Consider the following 27,077-nt stretch of genomic DNA (forward strand, 5'->3'; position numbering starts at 1 on the left):
CGCGATTTTTAGCGCGCCAACAGGCCAACAGCTGCAACGCCGTTTTTTCCTTTGCGATCGGTCCGCAAGCAACCGCCAAGAGCTGCCGGAGATACGGAGCGCAGTCGCGGTGTCCAGATTGAACGGACTTTGCATCAATCGGTGGAGTCCGGAGCACCACTCCTCCGGCACGCATCAGCTGGCCTGGCTGCGATGCGGAGACAATGAGTAAGGAAATAAAAGCAATAGACCGTGGCGCGGTGCATCGGATATGCTCCGGGCAGGTGGTTCTAAACTTGGCCGTAGCCGTGAAGGAGTTGGTCGAGAACAGCATCGATGCCGGGGCTAAAAACATCAGTAAGCACGTGTTCAATGCTTGGCGAGGCGTCTAATTAAAGGAGATTGCAACAGCTTGACTAATGCCACAGCGCGCTCATGCGCGTTATGTTGACAGGTGTTAAGCTGAAGGACTACGGCAGCAAACTTGTCGAAGTCGTCGACGATGGAGAGGGTGTCCATGAGCCGAATTTCGCCGGCCTTGGTGAGTGTGTTAAACCGATTCTTGCTCATTTTCTGTTTCGATTCCGCGCGTCTGCGTTGCGACAGTGTCTGCGAAGCGCTTGTAGCTTATGATTAGTACATCCCGATTCTTGTCGATTATTGATAGTCAAGGACGAAAGTAGCAAGATTCCTTTTTTTTTGCAACACCCTGGAATAGTTAGTGAACGTACGTGATGAAAAGCAGCACACCCCCCCCCCCCCCCCCCCCCCCCCCCCCCCCCTCCCAAGAAAAAAAAAAAAATGTGGTTAAGGAAATTACTTTGTAAAATAGATTACTAATAATGACTAAGCATGACTCAACAAAAATCAAAATGACTAATTATTATTTAAAAAAATAGAAGAACGTCTATGAAGAAAAATGCAGTTTCGCGAGCGGATAAGATTGCGTATGGCCGAAAAAATGCAGTTAGCAGAGCAGCTTAGCACTTTGAAATTCTAGAGGCCCGTGTACTGTGCGTTGTCAGTGCACGTTAAAGAACCCCAGGTGGTCGAAATTTCCGGAGCCCTCCACTACGGCGTCTCTCATAGCCTTAGTCGCTTTGGGACGTTAAACCCCATAAACCAAACCAAACTTTTCATTCTTTAAAGTTCGATTCTTAAGTAAAAAGTGCAGAACACAGATGTGGACATGTGCTGAAGACACAACAGGCGCTGACTCTTCGCACTAACTTGCCTTTCTTCTTGGAAAGTTCAACAGTAACTTTTGTGTATCATATTTTTGTCTTACGTCTTTTTTGTATGACTTTTTTTTGTATATCAATATTTAGCTGGTTACAGCAAATTATACATAGTTTTCACCGACATCATAGCGGCCGCCATCTCTGGGTCCCGAAGGCGCAGCGAAAGCCTCGGCGATTTGTTAACCCGTCCATCACCAACCGGTTCCCGCGTGCACTCTGGAAGCTAGCCACAGTACCCAAAGATGGCGCGACGTCACGTGAAAACTATCTATATCATAGCTGGTAACGAAAGAGCTTACGTGTGGGTGGCACGAGCCCACCAAAGCAAAGCAGAGAAAGTGAATATTCTGCTCAAAGATTGCTTGAAACTAGTAGAAAGTAAACTAATAAAGAAATGGCAGTCCACTTGGGATGATGAAATCAACAAACTGCATCTGGTAAAGTCGATCCGTGGTGAATGGGAGTCGTGTCAACACCATGAACGCATTATTGAAGTTGTCACTTTCGCGTTGAACATACTCATCTTACATATAACTTCATGCCTGTGGTAAAGTGGTCACAGTAAACCATATTTTATTTCCATCCAGAGAACTGGAGAACTAAGAAAAAAAGCATTTCACAGTATTTTACAACCAACATGTTCCTTTCTACAGGAACTTGCTCTTAGAAGAGAATGCAATGGTAGACTTACTGCGAGTTGTTAGATTCCTAAAAGAAGGAAATGTTATCAGCAAATCGTAGCACTTTTTAAGAACCAGGTGCCCGCCAACGCAACCCTGTGTTTCCCTATGTCTTTTCAACCCTGTGTTTGGTGCATGATAGCCTCAGCTGCTTACGTGCCGTAAAACCCAACACACCGCCACCTTTTCTCACATTCTTGTACCTCAGTATTTCTTTTGTAAATTGTTTAATTTGCCATTCCTCTGAATGCATTTCTTTTTTGTTTGCATGCAAGTGAGTAAGCTGTAATGAATCAATGAAGCAAATAATTCCTTCTGTTCTTGCCTGCAGCTTTGAAGTACCACACATCAAAGTTGCGCGAGTTCTCTGACCTAGAAGACGTGGCCACCTTTGGCTTCAGGGGAGAGGCTCTGAGCTCACTCTGTGCGCTTTGGTGAGTTGGAAGAGAACGTGAAAGTCAGTGACTGTCTTCACTCTTTGTCACCTTTTCTTGTCGATGCGAGGCTGATAAACCATTGGCTCACTACATTGTGTGTGCTGGCTCAGCAAAACTTGATGTGGTTCAGCGTGCCACGAAGTTGGTAGTGTTCTGCGCCGGGCTGCCTCATAACCTGAAGGGACAAACTAGGCGGTTGCACATGGACACAAGACTTTCTAGGATGTTCACAAAGCATGTACGCACTCACACAAAGACAGACAGGTAGACTTCGCAAACAAATCATCAAAACAAAGCTCTGACAATAACATAGCCAATTATAGTCCTCATAAAGTAGAAGAAGGGAGAGTCTTAAGAACTGTTGCTCAGGTGGAACAGATACTCAAGGAGTTGCTGTGCGTTAAAGGGACACCGAGGACGAACAGAAGTTGTATTTTACCAATAGATTACCATATTCTGATGACCACGATGCTGCTCTCACTGAACGCAGAGATTTTATAAGCTGGAAAAGGCAAAGAAACTAAATACAGATATCGCCATCACTGGCCATTTTCGCAAGTAAACTGGTGTCCATAGGCATGCACAGGTCTCTCTATGAGGGGGGCTGGGGGGAGGGGGCAAAGTTCATGGTAGCGCTAGTTTATGTCTTCTAATAGCAGGGAACAGTGTGGTACAAAATTTGCGCTCCCCTTCCCCATGTCTATTCGGGGGGGGGGGGGGCACTGCCTCCCTTGCCACCCCCCCTCCTCTGCGCATGCCTATCGTGGTGTGTCAACACACTTTTTGTTTGTGAATCTGGGAGGCTAGGCTACCTTTTTCATCAACATATGCCTTTTGCTGCCACATAAACATCAGCATAGGCAGGAAGGGCCTAAGAATTGATTTTAACTCGCCACTTGTACGCTAACTTCACTGAGGAAACCAATAAACATTGCTTTAAAAGAAAAGAGAGAAACTGAGAACAAAAATCGGATGATGTTGACTTCAGTGTGGCCCATTAGGGCAAGACATCAGCAAAACTAATGAGCGCAACCCTTTTTCTTATCCCTGATGCAGTGATGTCACCGTATCGACATGCCATAAGGATGCCACGCAGGGAACGTTGCTCAAATTTGACCACAATGGCGTCATTACTTCCAAGTCGCCATGTGCCAGAGAGGTAAGCACACTCAACGTGGTAGTTCAGGGATCGAGGGCATGCCACTAACTTAATGCATGTTAAATTAAGTCCTAATACATCGAGCTTGGATGCAATACATTTCACTGAGCATCAGACGGAATTTTCATAGTTTTGTAAGTGCAGCTGCAAAAAGCAATGAAACAAACAGTTTTAACAAAATCATCCTGCAGTTGCGGTAAACGGGTCTTCAGGAGGATTACGTGGGAGAGTTTCTTGGTAGTGTTGCAAGCATCAGTAAATTGAACTCATTGAATGAATGAATTTCTGGGTTCTGTCAGTGACAGATAGGAGAAAGAGCATTGGTTCTAAAATAATTGCAGATGTTGCCGTTGATGAGCAGGCTAGTCAAAAAAGAAAGGTGGTAGAAACTTAACTCATGTGCTTTGATCATGCTGGCCATGTCATCTGTGTGCAGCTGTACAATGAGCGATAAAGCAGAATCGGCTTCAGTGTATGACAGTTTCATTAAGAGTTGAGGCATGCATAGCATTGTCACTGGCAAACACAAGTGCCCCACATGATTTAATTATTGCATGCTAGTTTTCCTAGGCTTGTTAATTAGCTGAATGAATTTTTGTCAATAAATTTTGGTGCCATATTAGCTTCTCTAGTCTTTTACATTAAGTGGGCTTTCTGCTACACCTACTAAAAGTGTGTGTAAGTGTTTTTACTGAATAAGCATGCTTGCTACAATCACACTTGTGATTGCTGCTATCTCCTTAGTAGCTTCTTTAGGGCTTGTCATTGTCATGTAGGCATTCCATCACCGACTTTTTGTTCGGAAACATGCCCTCAACTAGTCTGTTGTAAAATGCATGTGCTGTTTGCAGGAATGGGGCGATTATTTATTTATTTAAACATACTGCAACCTTGTTCAAGGCCATACTGAGGTAAGTAGACATACCAAAAGGGATGTACACATAGTCAAAACAATACAAACAAATTATTTTAGGCACTCTTCAAATTATTTTAACGACTCCTGCGTCACTGTGCCATTAGTAAGGCTGTTCCATTCAATTGTAGCTCGTGGGAAATATGGATATTGAAGCCAATTATTTATTGAAGTTAGTGGTGTTATTGTTTTATCACGTCGACGCATATATGTCCATGCACTTTATTTCAATGTAGCGCATGTTCGAGACTTCTTCATGCTGTATCTTTGCAGCCTTTTTTTTCCCTTGCTGTTTGGATGACCTTGGCAGTATGGCATTTGGATGTGCTGGGTTGGCTTGAAGATGAGCATATAACGGAGAGAGTGCGTCGATCACAGCAGATGAATTTGGCGTCAGTTCGGTTAAACATAGTGGAAGAAAGCGAGAGTGTGGTACTTATCGCATTCTCAGATGTCACTTGGCGCTCTCTGAGAATGAATGGAGACCGCTAGTGCAAGGGTGTGCAGTATTTGGCTTTGAGTTTTTCCGCTGTTGGTAAACCTCTGCTGGAAGTCCTGCCGTGGTCTTCTCCTTCTGTGAAGCGTGGAACCACGGTGAGCCTGCACAACCTGTTTTCCACCTTGCCCGTGCGTCATCGGGAGTTCCTGTCCAACCTGAAGCGCGAGTTTGGCCGCATGGTGTCGCTGTTGACGGGATACTGCCTCATTGTGACGGGAGTCAACATCACGTGCGCCAACTTCACCGACGGAGGGTGAGTGCACTCTCGCTGGATTGCTCAATGGCCACTACAGAAAGTCTGCAACGTGGCTTTGAGTTTTTGATCACTTTTATTTATTTATTCGAAATCTACAGATGGGCCTTACAGTAAATGAGGAGTTGGAGAAGGGGACAACTGGAAGGATCCCAGTCGGATGGCTTGGAACACTGCTTTGGATTTTTTCTGCTACTTTCACTGAAAACGGAGCTTTCGTAATCTAGAAAACGTAAAAAAAAACGGAATAGGGGCGTCACCACCACCAATCGTTTTCGCTAGCAAAGTGTGTTCACGTCGAGGTAGTTCTTTTCTTTTCGAATCCCAGAGGCTAGGCAGCGCCACGCTACTCACTTCCAAATGGTGACCACTGAGTCATTTTAGGTCTTGATGTCACAAGTCTGAATTGAGTGTGGGAAAAGATTTAATTTCGATTTTCTCAGCTGTAAATGCATCTTTCACTGTGAGACAAACAGCAACATAGCCAGAGAGAGCCACACAATCGATTTTTACTGGGAATAGACATTGTCGAGAGTTTACCTCAGTGTGCGTTTAAGATGAAGGGTTGTGCTGCCAGGCTACCGTCTTATCATTCAAGAGCACTGCTTCCCTGTGGAGCGCTCAGTATGTAATGGTGGCAAAGAACACACTAGCTGCACTAATGCCTTTTTCTGTCTTTGCCACAGGCGCAAGCAAGTTGTGCTGAACAGCCAGGGATCACAAGCCGTCCGTGAACGAATCGCCACCGTGTACGGTGCAAAAGAGGTACGACACGCTGGGCGTGCCAGAATTACGTCTTAAACACCCCCCCCCCCCCCCCTTCAATGACTGCGATACCACACACGGTGCTGTGGGTAAACAAATGAATGAATAAACAGACAAAGAAACGAATTAATAAATAAATAAACAAATAAATGTGAAGAATGGCTGAGGTGGCAGTTGTTTTTTCCAATCAACCCGGGGAGAACTAAAATGATGTATATCCTGTTTGTTATGAGAGTTTAGAAAAAATTCTGAATATTTTCCTGAGGAATTTTTCGACACTGCACAGGGGGAGAGTGTCATGGAGAGAAAGCACGGACAGAGGTGTGCTGCAGTGAGGTTTTTAATTAATTTTTTGTTTTCTTTGTCACTTTGGTGTGGCATTTGAACGTGTGGAATATTTGGTGTGCTGCCACTATGGTCGGAAAGAGGTGCCAACTCAGTGCATGTCTGCTCATACTGGGAAAGAACAAAGACAAGGCTGGCCCTACAAAGGGCCAGAGTGAAACCATCCATTTGCAATACTGGGCCGATTGTCTGTGCTGCTTGTGAAATGATGGAGAATGTTGAAGTTAACGCCATTCCTGGTAACTCTTGATGAGAGGTGTGATTTAATACTTCCTGCTGATGCCGCTAATCCTTTTTCCGATATGCTCAGCTGAATCCGAGCTTTCTTTGCCATTTATATAGAAAAAGATGCTTCACACGTCTATGTAAAATTTGTATTAATAAGCAAAAATTTCCTACAGTCCAATCAGCCATGCTTAGGTGCTCGGCCAGCACCACTGCAGTCTTCGAAGGACGAAACAATTCGCAGAAGCAAAATTCTTGGTGATGTGAGTTGAAAACATCAGTCATACTGTTACGAGTGCCTCCTCAGCATTTCTATGCCTTGAAAGCGAAACCAATGGGAAAGTTTGCTGGTGAAAACGGTTGTAGTCTAGACTTAGCATGTCCAGAAATCGGTGCTTTTTGGTTTTAACCGATTTCGTGTATATATTTTTTTATTGGATGTTCATCGGTGTTTTTAAGTCGGCTGCTCTGCACAGGTGGCAAAGCTTCTGGACATCCAGCAACACGCTCCCACTGAAGACATCCTGGAAGAGTTTTCTCTCACCAGGCTGTCGGCCGATCCTCCCGGCATAAGGTCTGTTCATTGAGTCTGCTTTATGTCTGCCACACATGTACAATCACACAATTTTATTTATTTATTTATTTATTTAGTACATACTGCTAGCCTCATGCCGAGGCTGTTGCAGGATTGGGGCATAATATACAAGGGGAGAAAACAACAGTAAGAAAAGTACACTTAAATTATTGTTATACAGTTCTAGTTGGCACAGTGGAACAGAAGAAAAAAAAAGGAAAAAAAAACTACAGTCAGAGATCATAAGTCACAAAAAAAAAAAAAAAAAAAAAAAATTCAGGTGGGCAAAAGTAACGAATCGACAACATTCTGCAGTCAGGGTACAGTTGACAGCTTTGAAATAAAACTTTCCAGGGACGGGCACTTGACCACGTCATCAGGTAAGGCATTCCATTCCGATGTGCGAGAAACGTGTTGGAAAAAACGCTGTGCAACAAACTGTAGTAAGGAAGGTGAGCCACAATTTTGAAGCTTGACGGGCCCCACCTCCCATTAAATGTAAACAGCAGCAGCAGCGAGACGGAAATGCCATCAACAGAATATCATCACTAACTGAACATCATCACCAGACAGAATATCATGTAGTAGCAGAAAAGAAAAGAAAAGAAAAGAAAAACTAAATCTTATCATATGATTTGAAAAATGATACACTCGAAAACATCAAACTCTTTTGCATGAAGCGATCACTCTGACCAATTGTTTTTTTTGTAATGCACAAAACCTTCTGCAGTGAGCTGTAATTTATTTAGTGTTTGTGTGAGACTGAAACGAATTGTATTCATGCCGTAATTTGTGTGAGGTCTCGGTGCTATGCTGTGAGGAGCTATGTTCTCATTGACGATGAAAGAAACCTTTTTCCTCTTTCACAAGTAGGTTGAAGGACTGCCGAAAGTTTCATGGCTCTGCTATAGTTTCTTTGCGTTATGTTTGCTCTTTTTTTTTTTTAATCCAGAATCGAGGGCTACATTTCCTCGTGCGCACACGGTTCGGGCCGCAGCTCCTCTGACAGGCAGTTTGTCTTTGTCAATTCCCGACCCTGTGAAATGGCAAAGGTGAGATCTTTTTGTTCCTGTTCAGCAGTCCGCTGTGCCTTAGGCAGTGCGGGCTGGGCACTTTTATTTTTATTTCTTTTTTGGGCATCCATCCTAGCACATGTCCGTGTTCAGTCTTGCTGGTTTTTGTTTTGTGCTGTGCTGGTTGGTCTGGCTTGCACACTTTGAGATGGGACAAGTTTTAAAGGGACTGAGAGGAAAAACTTCATCCAAATTTTTGTTCACGGCACACACCAATTCTATGGCTTTTTCTGGCTATGTTAATTGATGTTTGTACGGCAGCCAAAGACACATTCATTGCTGAGAAGCTTGAATTTAAAATTGCTGGCACTCAGTTCAATCTCATGACGACATCAAGACCAACAGGGACTTTGTGATCACAGTTTGTAAGTGAACAGTGTTTTTAGCCTAGCCTCAGGGATCAACACTCCAAAAATTGTCACAACGCAGCACAGTTAGCTTGTGAAATCAGCCGGTCAACATGTCAAGCATGTTAGCATGTCGATCAACAGGTCAAAAAAGCAAGAAAGAAAAAAATATTGAGTACATTACATAGAAATGTACTTGTCCAAGCTCACATTTGAAAACTCTCTATCCACATTGTGTATTTACCGAGCATTACGCAGAATTTCTGGTGCTACCATCCTTGGTCCATAGATTTGTGTCATGCCTCCTTTTTTTTTCTTTTTGATTCTGCATTCCGGTTTCTGCATGCTATTTTTATCCCAGTTGAACTCTGTGCTGTTGCTTTATTTGCTTTTCTGTCTATGCAGCTTACGAAACTGGTGAACAGTGTTTACCACACGTTCAACCATGACCAGTACCCCTTCTTGCTCATCAACATCCATCTTGAACGACGTAAGGCCTGGCCTTGTTGCATTTTTTCTGCGATTTTCCCAGTGCATGCTCAAAATTTATTTTGCAGTGTCAGAGTTGCATGTGGCTATGACAAAAGGTTGCTGGTTTTTTTTGGTTGTAGTTGTGAGCCATTTCCGAGATTCCCGTGTAAACTTCATGTACACAGTTGTGTATATATAGCAGACTTGAAGCTTTTCCTGAAAATATGCGACACCCAACAGTGACTTCTTTGTTTTCAACAAACTGAGCATCCTTCATAGAGCAAATAAGATGCTTTTTTATGCTAGCTAGCGATTGCAGTGAATAGTAATTTTCAGAACAGTGAACATGGCTGCACATCCACTGTCATTTATATATATATGCACAGATTCTGCCACCAGAGTTAGGTTTTTGTATCTGAATTTATAGCATTTTATGCAACTTTGAAAGCCAGATTGATCGTGCAATCCCTTGGACATTTATTTGACAATTCTGGTGTTTTGACATTACAACTTCCTATAAATCTAAGTTTGTGAAAATTTTGATACATGCCTCTAAATAAATATACTAGTTAGACAGAAGGACATTCGTTTTTAACCGAAATAATGAGCGGTGCCTGAAAGGATTAAGCTGTATGTGCTAAATGTGTACTGAAGTGGACTACTTTCTATACAGCATCTAAATGTCATACTGATGCCTGGTACTTTTTTTTCTTTGCACTTGCATAGAGTCAGTAGATGTGAATGTGACGCCCGACAAACGCTCAGTATTTGTTCACCATGAGAAGTACCTCTTGGCTGTCGTTAAGGTGAGATGCCCGCCAGTTTTTATAACCACACGAACGTCATATCTTTTGTAACCACTCCTTCATGGACTGCATAATTTTGTCTAGTTAACATCCCTACAGCGCTGCTGGTGTTTACAGAGTCCCTTATTATTTTGTGTTACTGGCAGCATCTTTCATTGCCATGTATTGATGCAAGCAAGCAAAAAGTATGAACGTAGGAGCGTGATCAACTGTATAAGTGTAATAGGGTGTGAATGAAGAGTTGATATGAAAGACCTGATACTACTGGAATGCATTTTAAAGGGTCAGTCTACTGAATTTTATCGACCATATTTTCTTTGCGGCAACCGATAGCTCTTTACTCAAATTACCGTTTAGCCAGCTGTGGTGCCAAGGAGTGCGGTAGAACATTTTAAAATAGAATTTATTAATGTGGGAACACATCTGTATGAGATGGTAGTCTCATCTGGCAACCATCTGGATTTCTGCTGAGCGGCGACAAACATGGCGGCGCCATCGAAGCCAAACCTCTCGCTTCGGACTGAATTCTCGTTGTTGCTGCCTTTTTCAGTGCATTAACTGGCCATAAATGGGGCGCCTGTCTTTCGCTTCGTCTCATCTCGCCTATAAGAAAACATATAAGAGATAAATTTGCTTTATTTTAATAATTAGAGTGACGATTCTGCCGCTCCTAGGCTTAAGTGGAGAGTCGGTTTGTTTACAGCAATGGTTCCCGTCCTGACGACCAGATGGCGCCACTATAGGCTGAGTTTATTTTTGCGTCTCTGCTAGCAAACGCTGAACTAAAAGTGGGAATGTGCCTGCGTTTTGCGTACGTGTAACTATATATATTCGTGTGATTTACAGAAAAAGCGAGCGGTACGCCTTCTACAGTTTACTAGAACAAAACGTGCGTTTCTCTGACATTGGGGCATACAAATGGTACATAGTATATTCACTTATGCTTCTACAAAAAAAGACTACCACTTTCTTGAACAAAATGAACGTTTGGGGTTGCCATCATGCTTTTTTACGCGACTTTTAACGCCGAAATAAAATATAAATTCCTGCCTAAACCGGGCGCAGACCCCTCGTTATTGATGTTATAGGGGGCCAACTACCAGAATATGCCATTATTTATACACTCATCTCGGTGAGTAGACTGACCCTTTAAAGGAAGAGAAAGTCTCGTGAAAGTCTTGCTATGGTTCAGAGCTTAGCCTGTATATGCAGGCTCGATTTTTGCCATCGTTGCCACTTACGTTCGGATGCGACTGAAGTCTGCAGGGATGCTCTGTTCACATTCCTGGCCACCACATGCTGTTCCTTTGTGACTAGTAAATAGTCCGTCGTTGAAGCTTTTCCTATTACTAAACAGAAAGGTAATCACCACAGGAAGTTGTAAGTGCGATAACTTTGATGCCAGTAAATCGTTTAATACAGTCAAACATTAAAATGCCAATTTCATTGACTGCTGTGATTGGTTACCGGAGTAATACAGCAACTGTGCGGACTACGGCTGAATTGTTGTCAACTGCTGTTTTCTTTTAAATTTTAAGTTATGTCCTACTATAGTTTGAAACTGCCTTTGCTGCAGTCTTCGCTGCTGGCAATGTTCCAGCCGATTGCGGCCACGTACGAGAGGCGGGACTTTTCCTCATCGCCCGCCCTGTCACAGCCACTACAGAGTGAGTGCCTGGTGCTACTACTGAGCCTCAGTTTGTGCCTCTGCCCTCAACTTTTGTTTTCCCCTGCAGGTCCCATACACTCGTATCTGAGCCCTCGCCTGCAGAACTTATCCCCGGCTAACAAGGTCAGTTCTGACGCTCATGGGATACTATAGTGTAGAAATTTTAAATCATGGTGTTTAACATCCCGAAGTGACAAAGATATATACTACATTGTGCCAGAATCGGAATCTTGAAAGTGATTTTAGTGTATATCTTGGTTCGGAGTTCCTTTTGTGCATTAATGTTTATGTTTTGAACGTGACAAAAATTTTCTCAATTGTATCATGCATGTGGTGTTTTGATTCACATTTAACGGCATTGAAAGTTATGAAGTTAACTCCTGCAAGTGCTAATTATTATCTAGAGAGTAGGAAAGGGGAACGTATGACAGCATGTCATGCCAATTTGGCAGAATGGAATGATGTCACGGATGATGTCATTGGCCAGAGAATGAAGTGACACCATGACAACTCTCCATGCTCGTTTGTCAGAATGCCAGTCACTCATTGGTTCGAATACAATGATGTCACTCTTGATGTCATTGTTTTCTATATGGTTGTATCCGTCCATCCTTATGTGTGCATGTTTGGTACCCAGAGTTACCAAAAACTCCAACTGGCTTTGGCATTTCTCACGGCCCCTCACTGTCGCTGAAATTCGCCTTAAAGGTGCACTGAAGAGAAATCTGAACTTGTCTTTTTGCCGCGGGAACTCGATCTACACGTTCCGAGCTTTCTTAGAAACTGCGATTTACTGCCCTGTGTGGCCGATTTCCCCAATTAAATCAAATTAACGTCCGGCTCCCGCCTTTTTTTTTTTTTTAATTCTGCCTCGTACGGTGGGCGGAGTCGACTAACGCGTGGAGCGCCTTTCACCCAGTCCCGTGGCTGCTTGCCGCTCTGCCATCGGCGGAGTAATACGTAGTAGTCCGTAGTAGCAAATAGTTCGCACGTATTTTGAATTCTTCGGGCTTATTTTGCGGCTATATTATCTGCGAATGAAACTATTTATTCATGGAAACCTAAAAAACAAAATAAAGCGAAAGCAAAGCCTCCACGGGACGGAGTGAAAGGCGCTCCACGCGTTGGTCGACTCCGCCCACCGTACGAGGCAGAATTAAAAAAAAAGGCGGGAGCCGGATGTTAATTCGTTTTAATTGGGGAAATCGGCCACGCAGGGCAATAAGTGACTGTTTCTAAGAATGCTAGGAACGTGTGGATCGAGTTCCCGCGGCAAAAAGACATGTTCAGAATCCTCTTCAGTGCACCTTTAACATAAGGATGAACGTCCGGTCAATTTTTTTGCGTTCATTATCACTTGCTGGCTCGTTACAGGGCACAGTAGCTGTGCATGCTTTGTATTAAACAGAGGCAGTGCAGATGAAATTTTCATGTGCAGTGCTCCCCTTCGTGGGGGTCACATGGGACAACTTTCAGCCAACCAATTTTTTCCTCCCTTATGGCTAGTTAGGGTGAAGACCCCTTGGGCACTCCGCTGAAGAGAAGATCCTCTGCACTGGGTGGTGCTTCATCTGCCGCGCTGTCCCCTTCCCTCCAGAGCTTCAAGTGTGAGTCCTAGATTGTTGCAGTCCTAGATAGTCTTTTGCTGGCACGGGTAACCAACTTAGAATTTCCGCTTCTAGATGAATGCTGTCAGAATGATCTTCTCTGCTGCATGGCTTCCATGCATGCATCTTTCTGCTCGCTATTTTTATGCATAGAATTGCCGAGTTCCTGATTTCCTGAGAATCATGACAAGTCTTTTGCCGCTGAGTTTAAATGCTCCTTAAGTTTACTCTCTTTTTTTAGAGGTCCTGGTAAAATTGCCTGGCCAGCTCGCATGTTGTACATTTTTCCACTTTTCATGTGTTTGTAGCGTTTTTGCATGGCTTAGCAATGATGTGGGCGCCAGAAAAGTAGGTGTAAGGCAGCTGAAAAAGCTATGGCCTAACCTTTATTGTAGAACTGTCAAGAAATAAAATAAAAAAAAAAATGTGAGGAAGCCCGCACCCAACCAGAGGTTATCGCGGGCGTACCAATTGAAAATAAAAGAAAAGGGGCCAACGCCCAAGAGAAAATTAAAAAACAACAACAATTGCAATAGAAAAAAAAAGGGGCACAAGTGATGGCCGGGCAAAAGTGATTTTTAGGGCAAGAAGCTCGTGAAGGATTAAGAATTAAGAAGGACGAAATGAAAATGAAACCTGGATGGGTCCAGCGTGCCCGCATTCTTCAGACAGGCCCGCAGGCGGCCAGGAGGAGGGAAGGTCTGGGGATCTGTAGGAAGGAAGAAGAGACAAGAAAAGAAATCGAGGAGGAAAAAAATGAACAAACAGGAGATAATGGGCTTAAGAAAGCAGAAGGGGTACATAAAAAGGGGAAATAGAAAAGTGAATCAAAATAAATGACAAAATGGCAGGTAAAGAAGCAAAGAAAAAGAACGAGCGAAATTAAAAATAACCAAACAAGTAAAAATGAAAAACTTAACAGCTAATGCCTAGGCGACTTCGGTGCAAAATACTGCTTTGGTTCTGTGTCGTAGTTTCTGCTCCTGTGCCTCGTAAGGGATTTGTTGCACTAATTTGTAAGCTCAACTACTTGGCATTTCCTTGTTTGATCCTACATCTTTGCTATAGCTGGAGTGGTTGTTGCATGCATAACCAGCTGATACCGAGGCTTGCCTCTTGCATGTTTCCTTGCACTGATTATCTGTTTTGAAATGTGAAAACATGGATTAAAAAACCGTGGTTTTTCTTTCCAGTTCGTCGGGTTGGGAGTAGCAGCCAACGGATAGGTACGTCTTCAGCTGAAGAGTCCCCGTCAAACTGCTCGCAGTCCACTATATCTACAAGTTGCTCCCAGGGCTCAAGTACAGCTGAATCTGACTCCCTCGAACCATTTAACTCCAGTGAGGAAGTGGTGTCCGGAGGAGGTCCCATTGGTTCTTGGAGCTCATCTTCAGGCACTGGGACCGCTCAAGCTGAAGAGTTGGTCAGCAGCGACAGTCTTGTGCAGTCTTGCGGTGCTGAACGCAAAGGCAACTTAGAATCTTCAGCAAGTGAAAAAAAAGTCTTGTCTTGTGACTTTTCAGCTCCTGCTCGAAGTGCTCTTGTTGGGGAAGACAGCACCAGGAGTGTTTCAGAAAGTGGCTCTTTGATCAAAAGTGTTAAGAGGACACTGTGTGCTCCCACGGCACGTGGAGGCAACTTGTTCCCAAGCAAGCCTGACGGCAAGAAAGCAGGCCCTATTGGGACGTGCTCCTTGGACAGGTTTCGGTATGCATCGAACATGAACGCAGCAGAATCGGTTGCAGTTCAGGAACTTTCCCCCCGTGAATGTGCGGACGGACTCACTGGATATGAATCGCCTGGCTCCGAGAAAGGCGAAACTCTGCTTGAGGGGGGACTAGGTGAAAATGACAGCTTGTGTGGAGTAGAAAGTCAGCCGACGCTGCAGCCGGAAGTGATTGAAGTTGACGAACATGCCAAGGGCTACAGACAGACACAGCCATTCAGATTCAGCGGTGAAAGCTTAGCCCAGCGCCTCCGGGATTCACAGCACAGCATGTCTGGTGAGTGCTGTCGTACCAAATCATCTTTCTGCAGTTTCGTTTTTTTCGCTTGGTCTAAACTTGGCTGCCCTTAAGAGGCATCTTTAAGAAACGTAGCAGCACGAAAAAACTGGACGAAATAGACACAAGTACGACAGGATGTATGCTGCACTTCCAGGATCAATACCAACTGACCCAAACTTTGGTTCTTTTGCCCTTAAGAGGCGAAACATTGAGGGTTTTGCGCAGTTTGCTGTTTAGCTATGTCGTCACTGCCTCCTTTTATTCTCAACCAGTTTGTTAACAAGAGCAAAACTTGGAGCATAGATGAGAGAGGAAGAAGTGTGGTAGCATGTGTTTTCTTTTCAATTTCTTGAGCTGCACTCTTGGCATGTGCAATTTGTATGTGTAAGATGAATAGGCGAGTAACAGAGACAATGTGCAAGTACAAGGTTATAACAAGAGAGTCTGTTTTTTGTTCTACCCTTTTTCAGATAAGAAGTGTTTGGAAAAATGTCGTGGCTTTCGGGCAACCATCACTCCTGCTGACAACGCGGCAGCTGAAAACGAGCTGAGCAAGCAGATCAGGTGTGTCTTGCACCTTGCTTCTTACTCTAGCTTGCTGGAATTAGTTACTAGCAGCCACTGGACAGTCAGCTTTGTTTGCCAGATTTGGGAAATCTTCGGCGTTTACAGTCTGTTGGATCCAGTCCATTGGATCACTCCATTGGCAGAGAATACTGTAGACAAAGTACAGGTAATCTAGAGGAAATACATTGTGCTTGAACATAGTGTGATATAGTATTCACAGCTCTGGCCATACCCATCGCTGATTTGCATTGGTGTGCACGGTCATGTCCAGCATGAACTTTTTTTGCATGCGGGGCAGTTGTGGCCGCCTTTTACGGCCAGCTCTAGGGTCAGGAACCAACAACCGGTTCTGTTTGATCTAAAGCATTACTATTTCAGCTTGGAGGTGTTGACCCCAGATAACTGTTCACATAGCACTTGTCCGTGTGTCTTCTTTTGTCATTTGTCTTGTTTTCACCATGTTCCATCCACTATGAATAGCTTACTTCGTACAGATTTCGTACAGCTTCGTACAGCTCACTGTCCTGATTTGAGCCCCAAACTAGGGCAGGGCAGAAGGCTGTGTAGCTTTATCTACTTGCTGCATGGCTGTGTGTGGATGGATCTGATTTTCATATTGACAATTACTCCCTCACTTCATGTCTTCTCCACCCTGAGAGGTTCCCCTAAATGCGTAAGACTATGTTGCTGCGGTACGCGTCATTTGAATTGTTGCGATGCATGCTTTTCTAAAAAAACTGACTGAAGATTTTTCTTTCTGGTTTTTTACAGCAAGGACATGTTTGCAAAGATGGAAGTAATAGGTCAGGTATGAGTGCATTTCCTACTCGCACAAGACAGTTGCACTCATTGCATGCATGTTTCATGATAGTTGAAAATCTGATGGTGCATGGTTCTCTCTTATTTGATTAGTTTGCACTATCTATGATGCACTTGCTACAATCTGTATTATAAAATAAGAACTCTGCTTTTCTTTTCCTGCCTCTCTTTTTTTTTCTCACTTGTCTTGGGATGTAAAATTTCAGGCACTGTTCTATGTTGTCCATTGTAATTGATCACTATGGCTGACCTGCATGCATTTCTGGTGCGCAGTTCAACCTTGGGTTTATCATCTCGCAACTTGGCGACGACCTTTTCATCGTGGACCAGCATGCTGCCGATGAGAAGTACAACTTTGAGACGCTTCAGCGCGAGGTCGTCATGGAAACGCAGCGGCTGCTTGCGTAAGTCTGCATAGACCTCCTATGCCTATGTGTCTATGCCTAAGTACCTACACCAGTGTGCTTGCTCCTATGTGCATTCATCGAGCTGAATGATCCTGGCCGTCTGAACCATTCAGTTCATGTTTGTGGTCCGTGTGTGTGACATGGATACAAAAACCATGGCCAACTAGAATTTTTCAAATCACCTCCATCTCATGTAATTTGTGCGGAAACAGGCCCATGGAATTTAGCGGGGCCCTAATTTGGAATTCACGGCCAGTACGCATAAAGCTAGCTCTTGATTTTAAGCCAGCTTCTTTTTGACAGCTCATTATTTTGTAGTAGTAGTCCAGCATTGTTACAACTATTTATTTCATAGATTTTATTTTTTGTCTTTATTATGCATACAGTCTCCGAAAAAAAACTCAAGAATTGTTTGGACCATAGCTAGAAGGCTAGTGTGAGGTCCAATACAGAATACAGGCAATAATAGTTTTGTAATGCCACTGCTTAGGCTTGCGGAGACAATCAAGAGGCGGTGACAAGCGCACGCACGTTGGAACATGTCAGGTTACCGGTGTTAGCGGACACGGCCTCCGAGGTACCTGTCTCACAACCTGTGAATAAACGTGGCCGCCGTTGCCACAGTTTCACCAAGAAGTTGCTGAACACGTAGTAGTAGATGCTTCATTTAGACAGCCTGATGTTACTGCTACGTTACTGCTATGTTACTGCTATGTTACTGCTTCGATTATTTTGTTGTATCAAAAACAAAATGTATAATACAAATATTTTGGCTTTTCGTCCACTTTATTGATTGTGCTGTACATGCCATAGGCTATTGCGACATATGATAGCTGTTTGCCAGTCTGCTGCAACTTGAATTTGAATCTTGTGTCTTTGCTTAGACCTGTGACTAGCCAGTGGCTATTTGGCTCAATACCTGCTTTGTATTTTGCATGGCATAGTATAAATAAGAAACTAAACGAACCAAGAAGTGCCAATTGATACATTAGGTAATTTCACAGAACTAGATTCCATGGGGTCTCATTTTTCTAGCACCATTCATTCTTTGCAATATAAAATTTCATCTTTTGTGAACAGGTTAGTTTCTTCTGCTGATGCTTTAAAATGCCAAGTAGGATGCAGTGTTCAGGCATTTTGTAGCATCTGTATTTCCCCATTCTACTCAGTCCACTTTTATTATGTTACAAACAATGGTTTGCAATATAATCCTCAGTTCTCATTTACTTTTTGAAGTGCTCGGGCATTTACCGAGTGTTCGGCTCCGGGCTCCGAAATGGTTGCGCTTGTGTACACTGAACGATGCCATTTTAAACAAAAAATGAACAAAAATTTAATGACTTGGTGCGAGTGATTTTAGCTCGCCCACTAAAATTAGTTGTACAGTGGGTTCACTAATCCTAATGCATACTCTGCCACATGAATTGCATTGATCGTCTGTGAATTTTTTCTCCTTCCATGACTTTATGACTGGCTTCCAATTCCAGGCCTCAGACACTTGAGCTCACTGCAGTCAATGAGATGGTACTCACTGAAAACCTTGAAATATTCAAGAAGAATGGTTTTGACTTTGAGGTGGATGAGTCCCAACTACCGGGCCGACGTGTCCGGCTGGTCAGCATTCCCGTCAGTGGCAGCTGGCAGTTTGGGAAGGAAGGCAAGCATTTTTTTTCTGCGGTTTCAGCCCGCCTTGGTGGCTCAGTGGTTACGGCACTCAGCTACTGACCCGAAAGACGCGGGTTCGATCCCGGCCGCGGCGGTCGAATTTCGATGGAGGCGAAATTCTAGAGGCCCGTGTACTGTGCGATGTCAGTGCACGTTAAAGAACCCCAGGTGGTCGAAATTTCCGGAGCCCTTCACTACGGCGTCTCTCATAGCCTGAGTCGCTTTGGGACATTAAACCCCATAAACCAAACCAAATCAGCTAGCATGACTAGCATTCATATTGTTACATATGGCTACCAAAGCAGTTTCGTACATACATAAAGATATCCCCTTCAGTCATGGGTGTTTGTTGATTACTGCTGGCCCATAATGTGCCGTAAATGGCTGGAGCTTATATATCGGGCCCTTTGCGATAAGCTACATACAACCATTTTATGCCAGACATGTGAAATTAATGTAGAAACCTATTTTCAAGATGGACCCTCTGCGCTTCACGTAGTTGCCAGTGTGGCTCTGGAATGTATTTGTATCCGGTTGCTTATTTTGCATGCATCAGTGTTTTCGAAAGACCTAAAATAAGCTTAATTGCCTACATAATGACTGCTTACAGGCACGAGTTAAAAGAACTACAATCGACGTCCTCGAAACAGTGTAGAGTCATTAAGTGAGATATCATGACCCTTCAACAAATTGCATAATCAATCATCAGGGAGGGTTGCATTTTTTTGTGGGTTATCGGTGCGTGTTCATTACTTTCTCTGATCATAATTCACGATTGAAGGGGATATGCATGCATACGAATGCACGCATTGTTGCGTGTGAATTGCGCCCTTGTCATCAGAATGAGGGCATTAGTTGTTTAATTAAATCGCAAGTTTTGATTATGTTGCTGATTTCTACTTGTGTGAGCACCATGAGAAATGCTTCTTGCTTAGGCAGTGTTCATTTATCTATGTATCAACATCAGCTGAATGTTTAATCCACTTGTTGTGTTTGCTTTGGTATCATGTCTCCTTAATATAATGGCATCAGTACATTGCTCTGAGCAGAGTTTTGTAACACCATTCCTTTGCCCCCCCCCGCCCCCCCTTTTTTACAGATGTGGACGAGTTGATTTTCATGCTGAGTGACAACCCTGTGAGTAGTGTTGCTTTGTGCGTAGCGAGTTGAACGAAGAATGGCTGTGCTTCAATCCACCTTTGTGCCTTTTTGCTCAGCACACAGTGTGCAGGCCTTCAAAGCTGCGCCAGATGTTTGCCTCGCGTGCCTGCCGCAAATCAGTCATGGTAGGAACCGCCCTGACCGTGCCTACCATGAAGAAGGTGAGTGGTGACCTCAGTTTTCCGCGAAGAATGAAATGCCGCATCAGGCTGCAGCAAGCTCAGGCTTGTGGCTCAAGAGTAGAACATCCTGCATTGGCCTGATTATTCGATGGCAAAATGGTCATATGCATGTATGTGGAGATTAATACACCGTAGTGGAGAACTTCGCATTAATTTGGGCCACCTGGGGTTCTTCCACGTGCACTGACATCTCACAGCACACGGGTGTTTTAGTGCAAAAGCACTGCTAGCTGCAATCCTTGGGTTTCAGCGGTCTCCGTTTGTATGAAGCCTCTGAGTAGCAAGTGTAATGGGGCCACTGGACACCTCAATTGTGGTCACTGGACACCTCAATTGTGCTGTGAGCAGGGAGTGGTGTCCACCTACAAATTGAGACAGCTATGCGCCTTTCCTTTTCTTAAAACCAGAGCAAGGTTTAGACTCTGTTGAGTTTGAGGAAAGGAGAGGTGCATAACTGACTCTGGGGTCAGTGGACACCTCAATCATGCTTTGAGGTGGGTGGGGATGGTCTCCACCTGCAAAAAAACTGTGCTTCTGTGCAATATTTCATGCTTAGCAATGCTAAGCCTGCTCCCTTTCCTTCGCCTCTGCATCCATGACTAGTTTTGCGAGGAGGAAGAGGTTATGGGCAGAGGAAGGCGAGCTCCCACTCTCCAGTCTTTAGCTCAAATGAGGCCCAGTCCTTGCCACCATCACTGGGTGCAGAGTCTCTCGAATCAATGAAGAAGCGAAAACATAGGACCTGGTATTGCTTGAATCAGCATATATGGGCAGAAATAATGAAAATGGAGTTGGAACAGAATAGTTGTATGTTGTAGCAGCTCTGGAGCAAAACTGTTCATGCCATGCGTGGTCTGCTCACTCAGCCTGCATTGGTCGATGAGCACTGTGAAGCTTATGGAGCCTAGCGGCAGTCCATTGTGGTGTGCTGGAACGTGCGCGGCTCATGTGATTGTCTACTGGACTTCCACTTTGTCAGTCAGGTTGCCCCTGCTTCCATTACGGCTGTCACCCAGCCAGCTCCTAGACTTCTTCCCACTTCGATGTTCCCCGTCAGGTCGAACCTTCACTAATCAGGCTGTCCTACACGAAATCCACTCTCCCGTGCTCACAACAATGTCTACTGTGACCCTCCATGCTCCGTATTTTGAATTGAGATTTGTGTTTCAGGTTCTCGGCCACCTTGGTGAACTGGACCATCCGTGGGCAAGTACAGTTTATGAAGTTTGTGCATGCAATACCACACTAAATGGGGATGACAGAAAAAAAAAAAAAGGAGAGCACTGCAGTCTGCTGCATTGGAGAAGTGCAAAAGCATTTGCGTTTGAATGTCAGCAACTTTTTTTTTTTCCAGTCATTGTTGTCTTGTGACACTTACCACCTGACCCTTGGATGACGTCAGCAACTTTTTTTTTTTTTGAAAGTCATCGTCTAACATTAGTACACATCACCAACACACTTTACCGCCGTACACACCACAACACATTCACTTCGTGCCCCTAACACGCTAGAGCAAACGCCCTATTGTGTGGCCACCTGGCACATAGATGCCCTGGGTTCGAACCCCAGTGCCGGTGAATTTTTTTCGAATGGTCATTCTTGTGCGGATATGCTCTGCCAACAAGTCCTGTACACATCACTCATGAGACAAAAAATGCTCTCGCATTATTTTTTTTCCTAATACTCACCTGGAATCTGCTCCCTAAAAGTGATGGCTATGCCTGAACTTGAAAGTGAAAGTATTTTTCAAGGATGCTGCTTTTTTTCATTAATGCGCTTATGTAGTTGTACGTATCATTTGATATATCTTTTCCTTTTCATAGTTATTCGCTGATGGATCATCAGTGATACCTTGCAACTAAACCTCACTACAATAATGCCTTACTGGCAGTTTAGCTATACCACATTTGCTCGCATAATTAACATACCCTTTTCCCGAAAAATCTCTCCAAATTTCGGGGCTTGCATTCATTATGGTAAAGGGGGGGGGGGGGGCAAAATGTTCAAGAAAAACTGCACTTTTAGATAGCCAAAGTACGGGGTACATTACACGAGCGGAATCATTTGATAGTAAATGTTTGGTTTATGTGGTTTAATGTCCCATAGCGACTCTGGCTATGAGGGACGCCGTAGTGAAGGGCTCCGGCAATTTCAACCACCTGGGGTTCTTTAACTTGCACTGACATCGCACAGTACACAGGCCTCTAGAGTTTCGCCTCCACCAGGTCGCTTCTCGGCCTTTTGTCTTAGATCGTATGTAGAAATCTGTCCTTATCAGCTTGATAGTAAATGTTGTGACTAATGACTGATAAATAAAAGATTAAGTTGTTCAACAGCATCTCAATGGGCCCTCTTGTGAGCAGACACAAAGCCTGTCGTGCATGGATGATCGGCACTTAGCTAAGCAGCTACTTTGGTGGCACATCTCCAAGCTGCCGCTACTTGCATTGGTCATTCAAATCCATGCATTTGTTTCTGCCAACAGAATTGCCCGCATGGGAGGCCCACAATGCGTCATCTCATCAACCTTTCAATTCTACCCGACTGAAGAAGAGTGCAAGGACGGGGACACCCTGGTGTCAAGTGAAAGCACTTGGGGTTTTATTGACTACAAACGTGACCAAAAGGTGCATATTTTGCAACCAAGCACAGCGGCAGCCATAACAAAGGTTGCACGGAACACAACCTGTTCATTAAAAACATCTTGTAAATAAATACACAAGGCAGCAACAGAAAACATGCCTCACACATGTAGAAAAATGTAGCCTGTAATAAAATATAGAACTTTCGACTACACAAGGCTATGTACTAAACTATAGAAAAAGCTTGAAATGTAGTTCCTGGTGTGGCCTTGACACCATTCTTTTTTTTTAACGTAAGCTTTTTGGGCTAGCAGAGCTTCATAGCAGGAGCTAAAGGTTTTTTTTTTTTTGAGTCTTGTAATAAGTCAAGCACAGCACTTGAGCAGACATGCGCACATGTTTCAATAAAGATGTGGATCACAGTCCGTACATGATGTGCAAGGATGCACGCAAACACAAAACATGACAGCTGTGAGTGTCTCTCAAATGGGCATGCAGAACATTTTTTTTTTATCCTGCAGCTAGGTTCTTCTTCGTTCTTTAATCAGGCTGACTTAACGCCAAGCCTAAGAAAGACCATCAGGCTCCAATATGCACATTCTACTTTTCGCATGCTTTGCAGGTTAAGCTGCATAGAAAAAATCGCCTAGTAGTTGCAGCTACTGATTACGTTTGAAATCACCACCCCATACCAACCAGTTGTATGTAACCTGTCTAGTTAAGACGACTGGTTCGTGGACCATGCTGAATCGGAGGGCTTGAAGAAACAATGAAAAGAACTCTTGAGTACACAAACTAATGCTCATCAGTGTTGAAATGAATGTTACGAAATGTAACATACGTTTGTGTCACACTCACTTCTGTATTTTTCATAAATCTGCTCCACCCTTGATAAAACAGCCTATATTACATAGACAAAAAGCCTATCTTTGGGAATAGATATGCACATTCCATATGGACCCTCTGAATCATCTATGAAATTTGTAATGCATGTTGGAGCCCTTGCATTGAAAAGCAAGTCTCTGGTCAAACTGGAACAACCTAACTCTAAAAAAATCGCTTGAAGCAAGCTGTGCACTTTGGGAAGGACTCTAATGCCGATGAGAAAACGGCAAAGGAACAGTCGACAAACGATATGGGGAATAAATAGTGGCAAGCATGCATGGAATGCAGAGAGCAGTGTTTGTACAGTATAGTAACAAGCCCAACCAGGGCTGAAGAATATTTGTATTTAAACAGCCCGTGAATATACGCAGCTATCTATTCCTACATGCCCCAGACGGCACAAATATGCTTGCAAAGTAGCTGTAGAGGCACTGAGATTGTATTACAAGAGGCTTGTACAGATTTTTAGAGGTACCGATTGTGGTTGCTTTCCAGTGCTTTTTATGTCACCTCTGCCTGCAGAGAGACTTGCAATACCATCTTGCTCACAGGGGAAGCGGCAGTTTCATCGTGTGCGCAGAATTCATCAACATTTGTGGGTACAACCCAGGGCTGCCTCAAAAAACCTGTGCAAACCCAGTACCACGGGCGTAGAAGTAAGAGAAAGTGATGTTCAGCACACAAGCTGTGCTGACCAGGCCCTCTGAGCACCACTGACACACGGTCTACATTCGGTACAGGTGTTCGCCTCTTTCAAACTGAGATCTCACTTGGCAGTCGGACAGCGTAACAGCAGAGCCAGAAATCAGGAGTGCTCGTCTCTTGTGACTTGCACCATGCTTGCACTACCTTTGCACCACCTGCACAATGCTTGCACTACATTTGCACCACCTGCACAATGCTTGCACTACGTTTGCAGCACCTGCACAATGCTTGCACTATGTTTGCACCACCTGCACAATGCTTGCACTACATTTGCACCATAATTGCAGCACACAAGCTGTGCTGACCAGGCCCTCTGAGCACCACTGACACACGGTCTACATTCGGTACAGGTGTTCGCCTCTTTCAAACTGAGATCTCACTTGGCAGTCGGACAGCGTAACAGCAGAGCCAGAAATCAGGAGTGCTCGTCTCTTGTGACTTGCACCATGCTTGCACTACCTTTGCACCACCTGCACAATGCTTGCACTACGTTTGCAGCACCTGCACAATGCTTGCACTATGTTTGCACCACCTGCACAATGCTTGCACTACATTTGCACCATAATTGCAGAATGCTCGCACTGAACTGCCTCGAACGATTGCCCTGCTCGCCATCTACCTTCGCGAATGTGCTTCTTGCAAAAACTCGTACAAATATCATTTACAAAGCCCTTGCAAATGAACGACACAATGCACTGAGAGTTTCCAGATGGATTATACCAAGCACCTCAGTCCTGAAAGCAGTCTGGTATGTTCACAAGCAGGTCAGAGAAAGAGCGCACCTTTTCAAACTCTGCTTACAAGTCTGGCCAAAGCGACGGCCATTTTACCCTTCCTACAGCTACATCACAGTGTCCTACTTCTCATGCTATGCAATGTCTGAAATACTGGTGTGCTGACAATCTTGGACGGCACTCGTCTTCTCCCACCTCACAACCGCGGAAACATTTCGAAACCTTTCGATAGATGTACATTGCGGGACGTATCACACGCTGGGAAAAAGCCCACAGTGGCACTGCCAACCTTGTGAACGGCCTGGCAAGATTCTCTTGCCGGCTAATACCCTTTCCTTGCTCCTGCATAATAGGAAGTGAGAAACCGGCCTGTCGCAAAGCTATCCGACTGAATGTGCAGTCAAATCCAGCCAAGACGAAAGACCTTCAAGGATCGAAGCAATAAACTGGTTCACACCAATCCTTGGTCAATAACAAGTATCAGGTCTAGCCTCCGTTGAAACTTTTACAAACCTACTCGCTTCTTCAGTGTTAAACTAAAAAGGGTTAGATAATTGCGCTTGGTTAGTATGCAAGCAACTGAGACGAACTGCAGAACAATCACCTGACTTGCCACTCTAGGACACTGTATGACACATAATTGGTGCTAATAGCTAGTTGGTTTTGTGCAGAGTGAATGTGAAAATGTCGCTGGCCTTGGAGTTGAATTAATTTCCATTTCTCAGCTGGCTGTTATAGATGCAACTGTTGACAGGCTGGAAATCTTAGAAAGCATGCAATTACGAAAAGTTAAGTAGTCGGGGGGTGTTTAGCCAAACTGTAGCACGCCTCAGTCCCACGCAGTTCTTATAAGCAGTGTGATTTCATGGCATGACTAAGATAGCTAACCGTCGTGTAAAAATCGAATACACAATTCGGCCTGCAAGTCATCAAAAACTACTATGCCAAATGATGCAGTGCTTATTCAATTCATGCACTTGCATGTGGTGGTCAAGGGGCAAAGGGCTTGCTTGAAAGGAGTGTGCCTACAGACTCCACACACCACTCTAGTTGGTCCTTTGGGCGGAAAGAGGGGGGCGGGGGTAACTTGGTACACAAGTAGTCTCCTCTCCTCTTTGGAGCTTAGTCTTGTCTAAAGTCCAAGAGAAAGAATGCTACATAGCTTGAGTGCAGCCTTACTCTATCAACCACATGGCGTTTTATTGCCCGACTGTCTTAACTACGTAGACTTAACAGGGCTTCATAACCGTACAAATGTGCTCAAAGGGATGAGTATTGAAACCGCTAATTAAAACGAGTGCTAGGAACGAAAGAAAACGCGATTTACATCTGTACGCAGGTAATACACACGTTGCATGAGTCACTTCGATAACAAAACAATCAAATTGAAACTAGGAAACTTCATGGCAGTCCATCAACCTGCAGCCGTTGCATGAATTTAAGTGCGGAACACGGACGCTGCTCGCGTACACACGATGGGCGGTTAATTTCTTTTATTACCTGCTGCATGAGGTTTCAGCACACAGCTTGCTGTCCACCACGCCATGAGAGATAGAAGAGTGAAAAATAAATGAGCAATACGTTACTTTTCCTATAATTAAATAACACGCTAACAATAAAAAACTACATAATTTGAATCAACGGCACACGTAGTGCCTGAGTGCTCGCGCAACCGGTCGTGGTCAGCTAGCTGACTGCCTCTGCTCAGCGGATGTGAACCGACGACGCACGCCTTTTCCCCGAACTCCTTTCAGCTTAGTCCCCGAGTTTGTCCCCAGAGGGCAGCTTCTGGCAGATCCTTCGTGGAGATCCCCGCGCACAAAAGGGCGTCCATAGCACGCTGACAGGCCGGTCCTCTGCCACGACGTTTCTAACTTGCGCTCAGCACCAAACAGCCATATGCCAAACCCTGCTGGCCTTTCACCCTGCAGTCGCGGCGTTTTAAAAGTGGCGAGACTTGCACCGGTCACTGCCTCTGGCTCAAAATTTTCTGCGCGAAAGTTCGAAGACCAGTAGGGATGCGGCGGTGGGCGAACACAGGGATTTTGTAGAGAGGCTGCCCATCCTGCAACGTGTCGCGGCAGTGATTTGGGTCGGCTCTCACGGCCGCAAGAGCTCGGCGAGTTCGTCGAGCTCGGCGCGACGACCCCGCATGTAGACTAGAGTCTCCCACAGCACACGGACGAGCAGCTTGTTGTCGGTCTCGTTGAGGCACACGTCGGCGGAGATGGGGGCGTTGAGGCGGAAGTACGGGACGTTGATGGTCTGGCACCAGGCCTGGGCTCGGTCAACGAGACGGCCATTGGCCTGGGTAGCCTGTG

General features: G+C 44.5%; 2 protein-coding genes across 8 annotated transcripts in view; one reads left to right on the plus strand and one right to left on the minus strand.

The window, feature by feature from the left end:
- The first annotated feature begins 17 nt into the window (after window positions 1-17).
- Window positions 18-23,315, plus strand: Pms2 (mismatch repair endonuclease PMS2). 3 transcript variants are annotated; one of them, XM_089585061.1, is made up of 22 exons: window positions 18-336; window positions 434-520; window positions 2,232-2,334; window positions 3,394-3,496; window positions 4,992-5,161; window positions 5,848-5,926; window positions 6,973-7,070; window positions 8,023-8,122; window positions 8,896-8,980; window positions 9,688-9,767; window positions 11,344-11,434; window positions 11,504-11,559; window positions 12,947-13,043; window positions 14,237-15,046; window positions 15,520-15,613; window positions 16,388-16,424; window positions 16,709-16,839; window positions 18,330-18,499; window positions 19,607-19,644; window positions 19,725-19,829; window positions 21,021-21,056; window positions 22,336-23,315. In XM_089585061.1, exons 1-22 carry the CDS (start codon window positions 204-206, stop codon window positions 22,396-22,398), a joined length of 2,766 nt encoding a protein of 921 aa, XP_089441187.1. In that variant the 5' UTR covers window positions 18-203; the 3' UTR covers window positions 22,399-23,315. The 3 variants fall into 3 exon arrangements, with proteins under 3 accessions (XP_089441187.1, XP_089441188.1, XP_089441189.1); XM_089585063.1 differs by lacking the exons at window positions 18-336; window positions 434-520 and having other exon boundaries at window positions 2,233-2,334; window positions 4,963-5,161; XM_089585062.1 differs by lacking the exons at window positions 16,388-16,424; window positions 21,021-21,056; window positions 22,336-23,315 and having other exon boundaries at window positions 19,725-19,831.
- iPLA2-VIA (calcium-independent phospholipase A2 VIA) overlaps window positions 22,430-27,077 on the minus strand; it is a 40,209-nt gene continuing 35,561 nt past the window's right edge. For all 5 annotated transcript variants that reach the window (XM_089585066.1, XM_089585065.1, XM_089585068.1 and 2 more), the window contains one exon: window positions 22,430-27,072. In XM_089585066.1, the coding sequence (XP_089441192.1) occupies window positions 26,857-27,072 (216 nt within the window). In that variant the 3' untranslated portion in view covers window positions 22,430-26,856. The remainder of the gene's footprint in view (window positions 27,073-27,077) is intronic.

The sequence above is a fragment of the Amblyomma mixtum genome, chromosome 3 (assembly GCF_055824585.1).
Source record: "Amblyomma mixtum isolate Tamu chromosome 3, ASM5582458v1, whole genome shotgun sequence".
Classification (NCBI taxonomy): Eukaryota; Metazoa; Arthropoda; class Arachnida; order Ixodida; family Ixodidae; genus Amblyomma; species Amblyomma mixtum.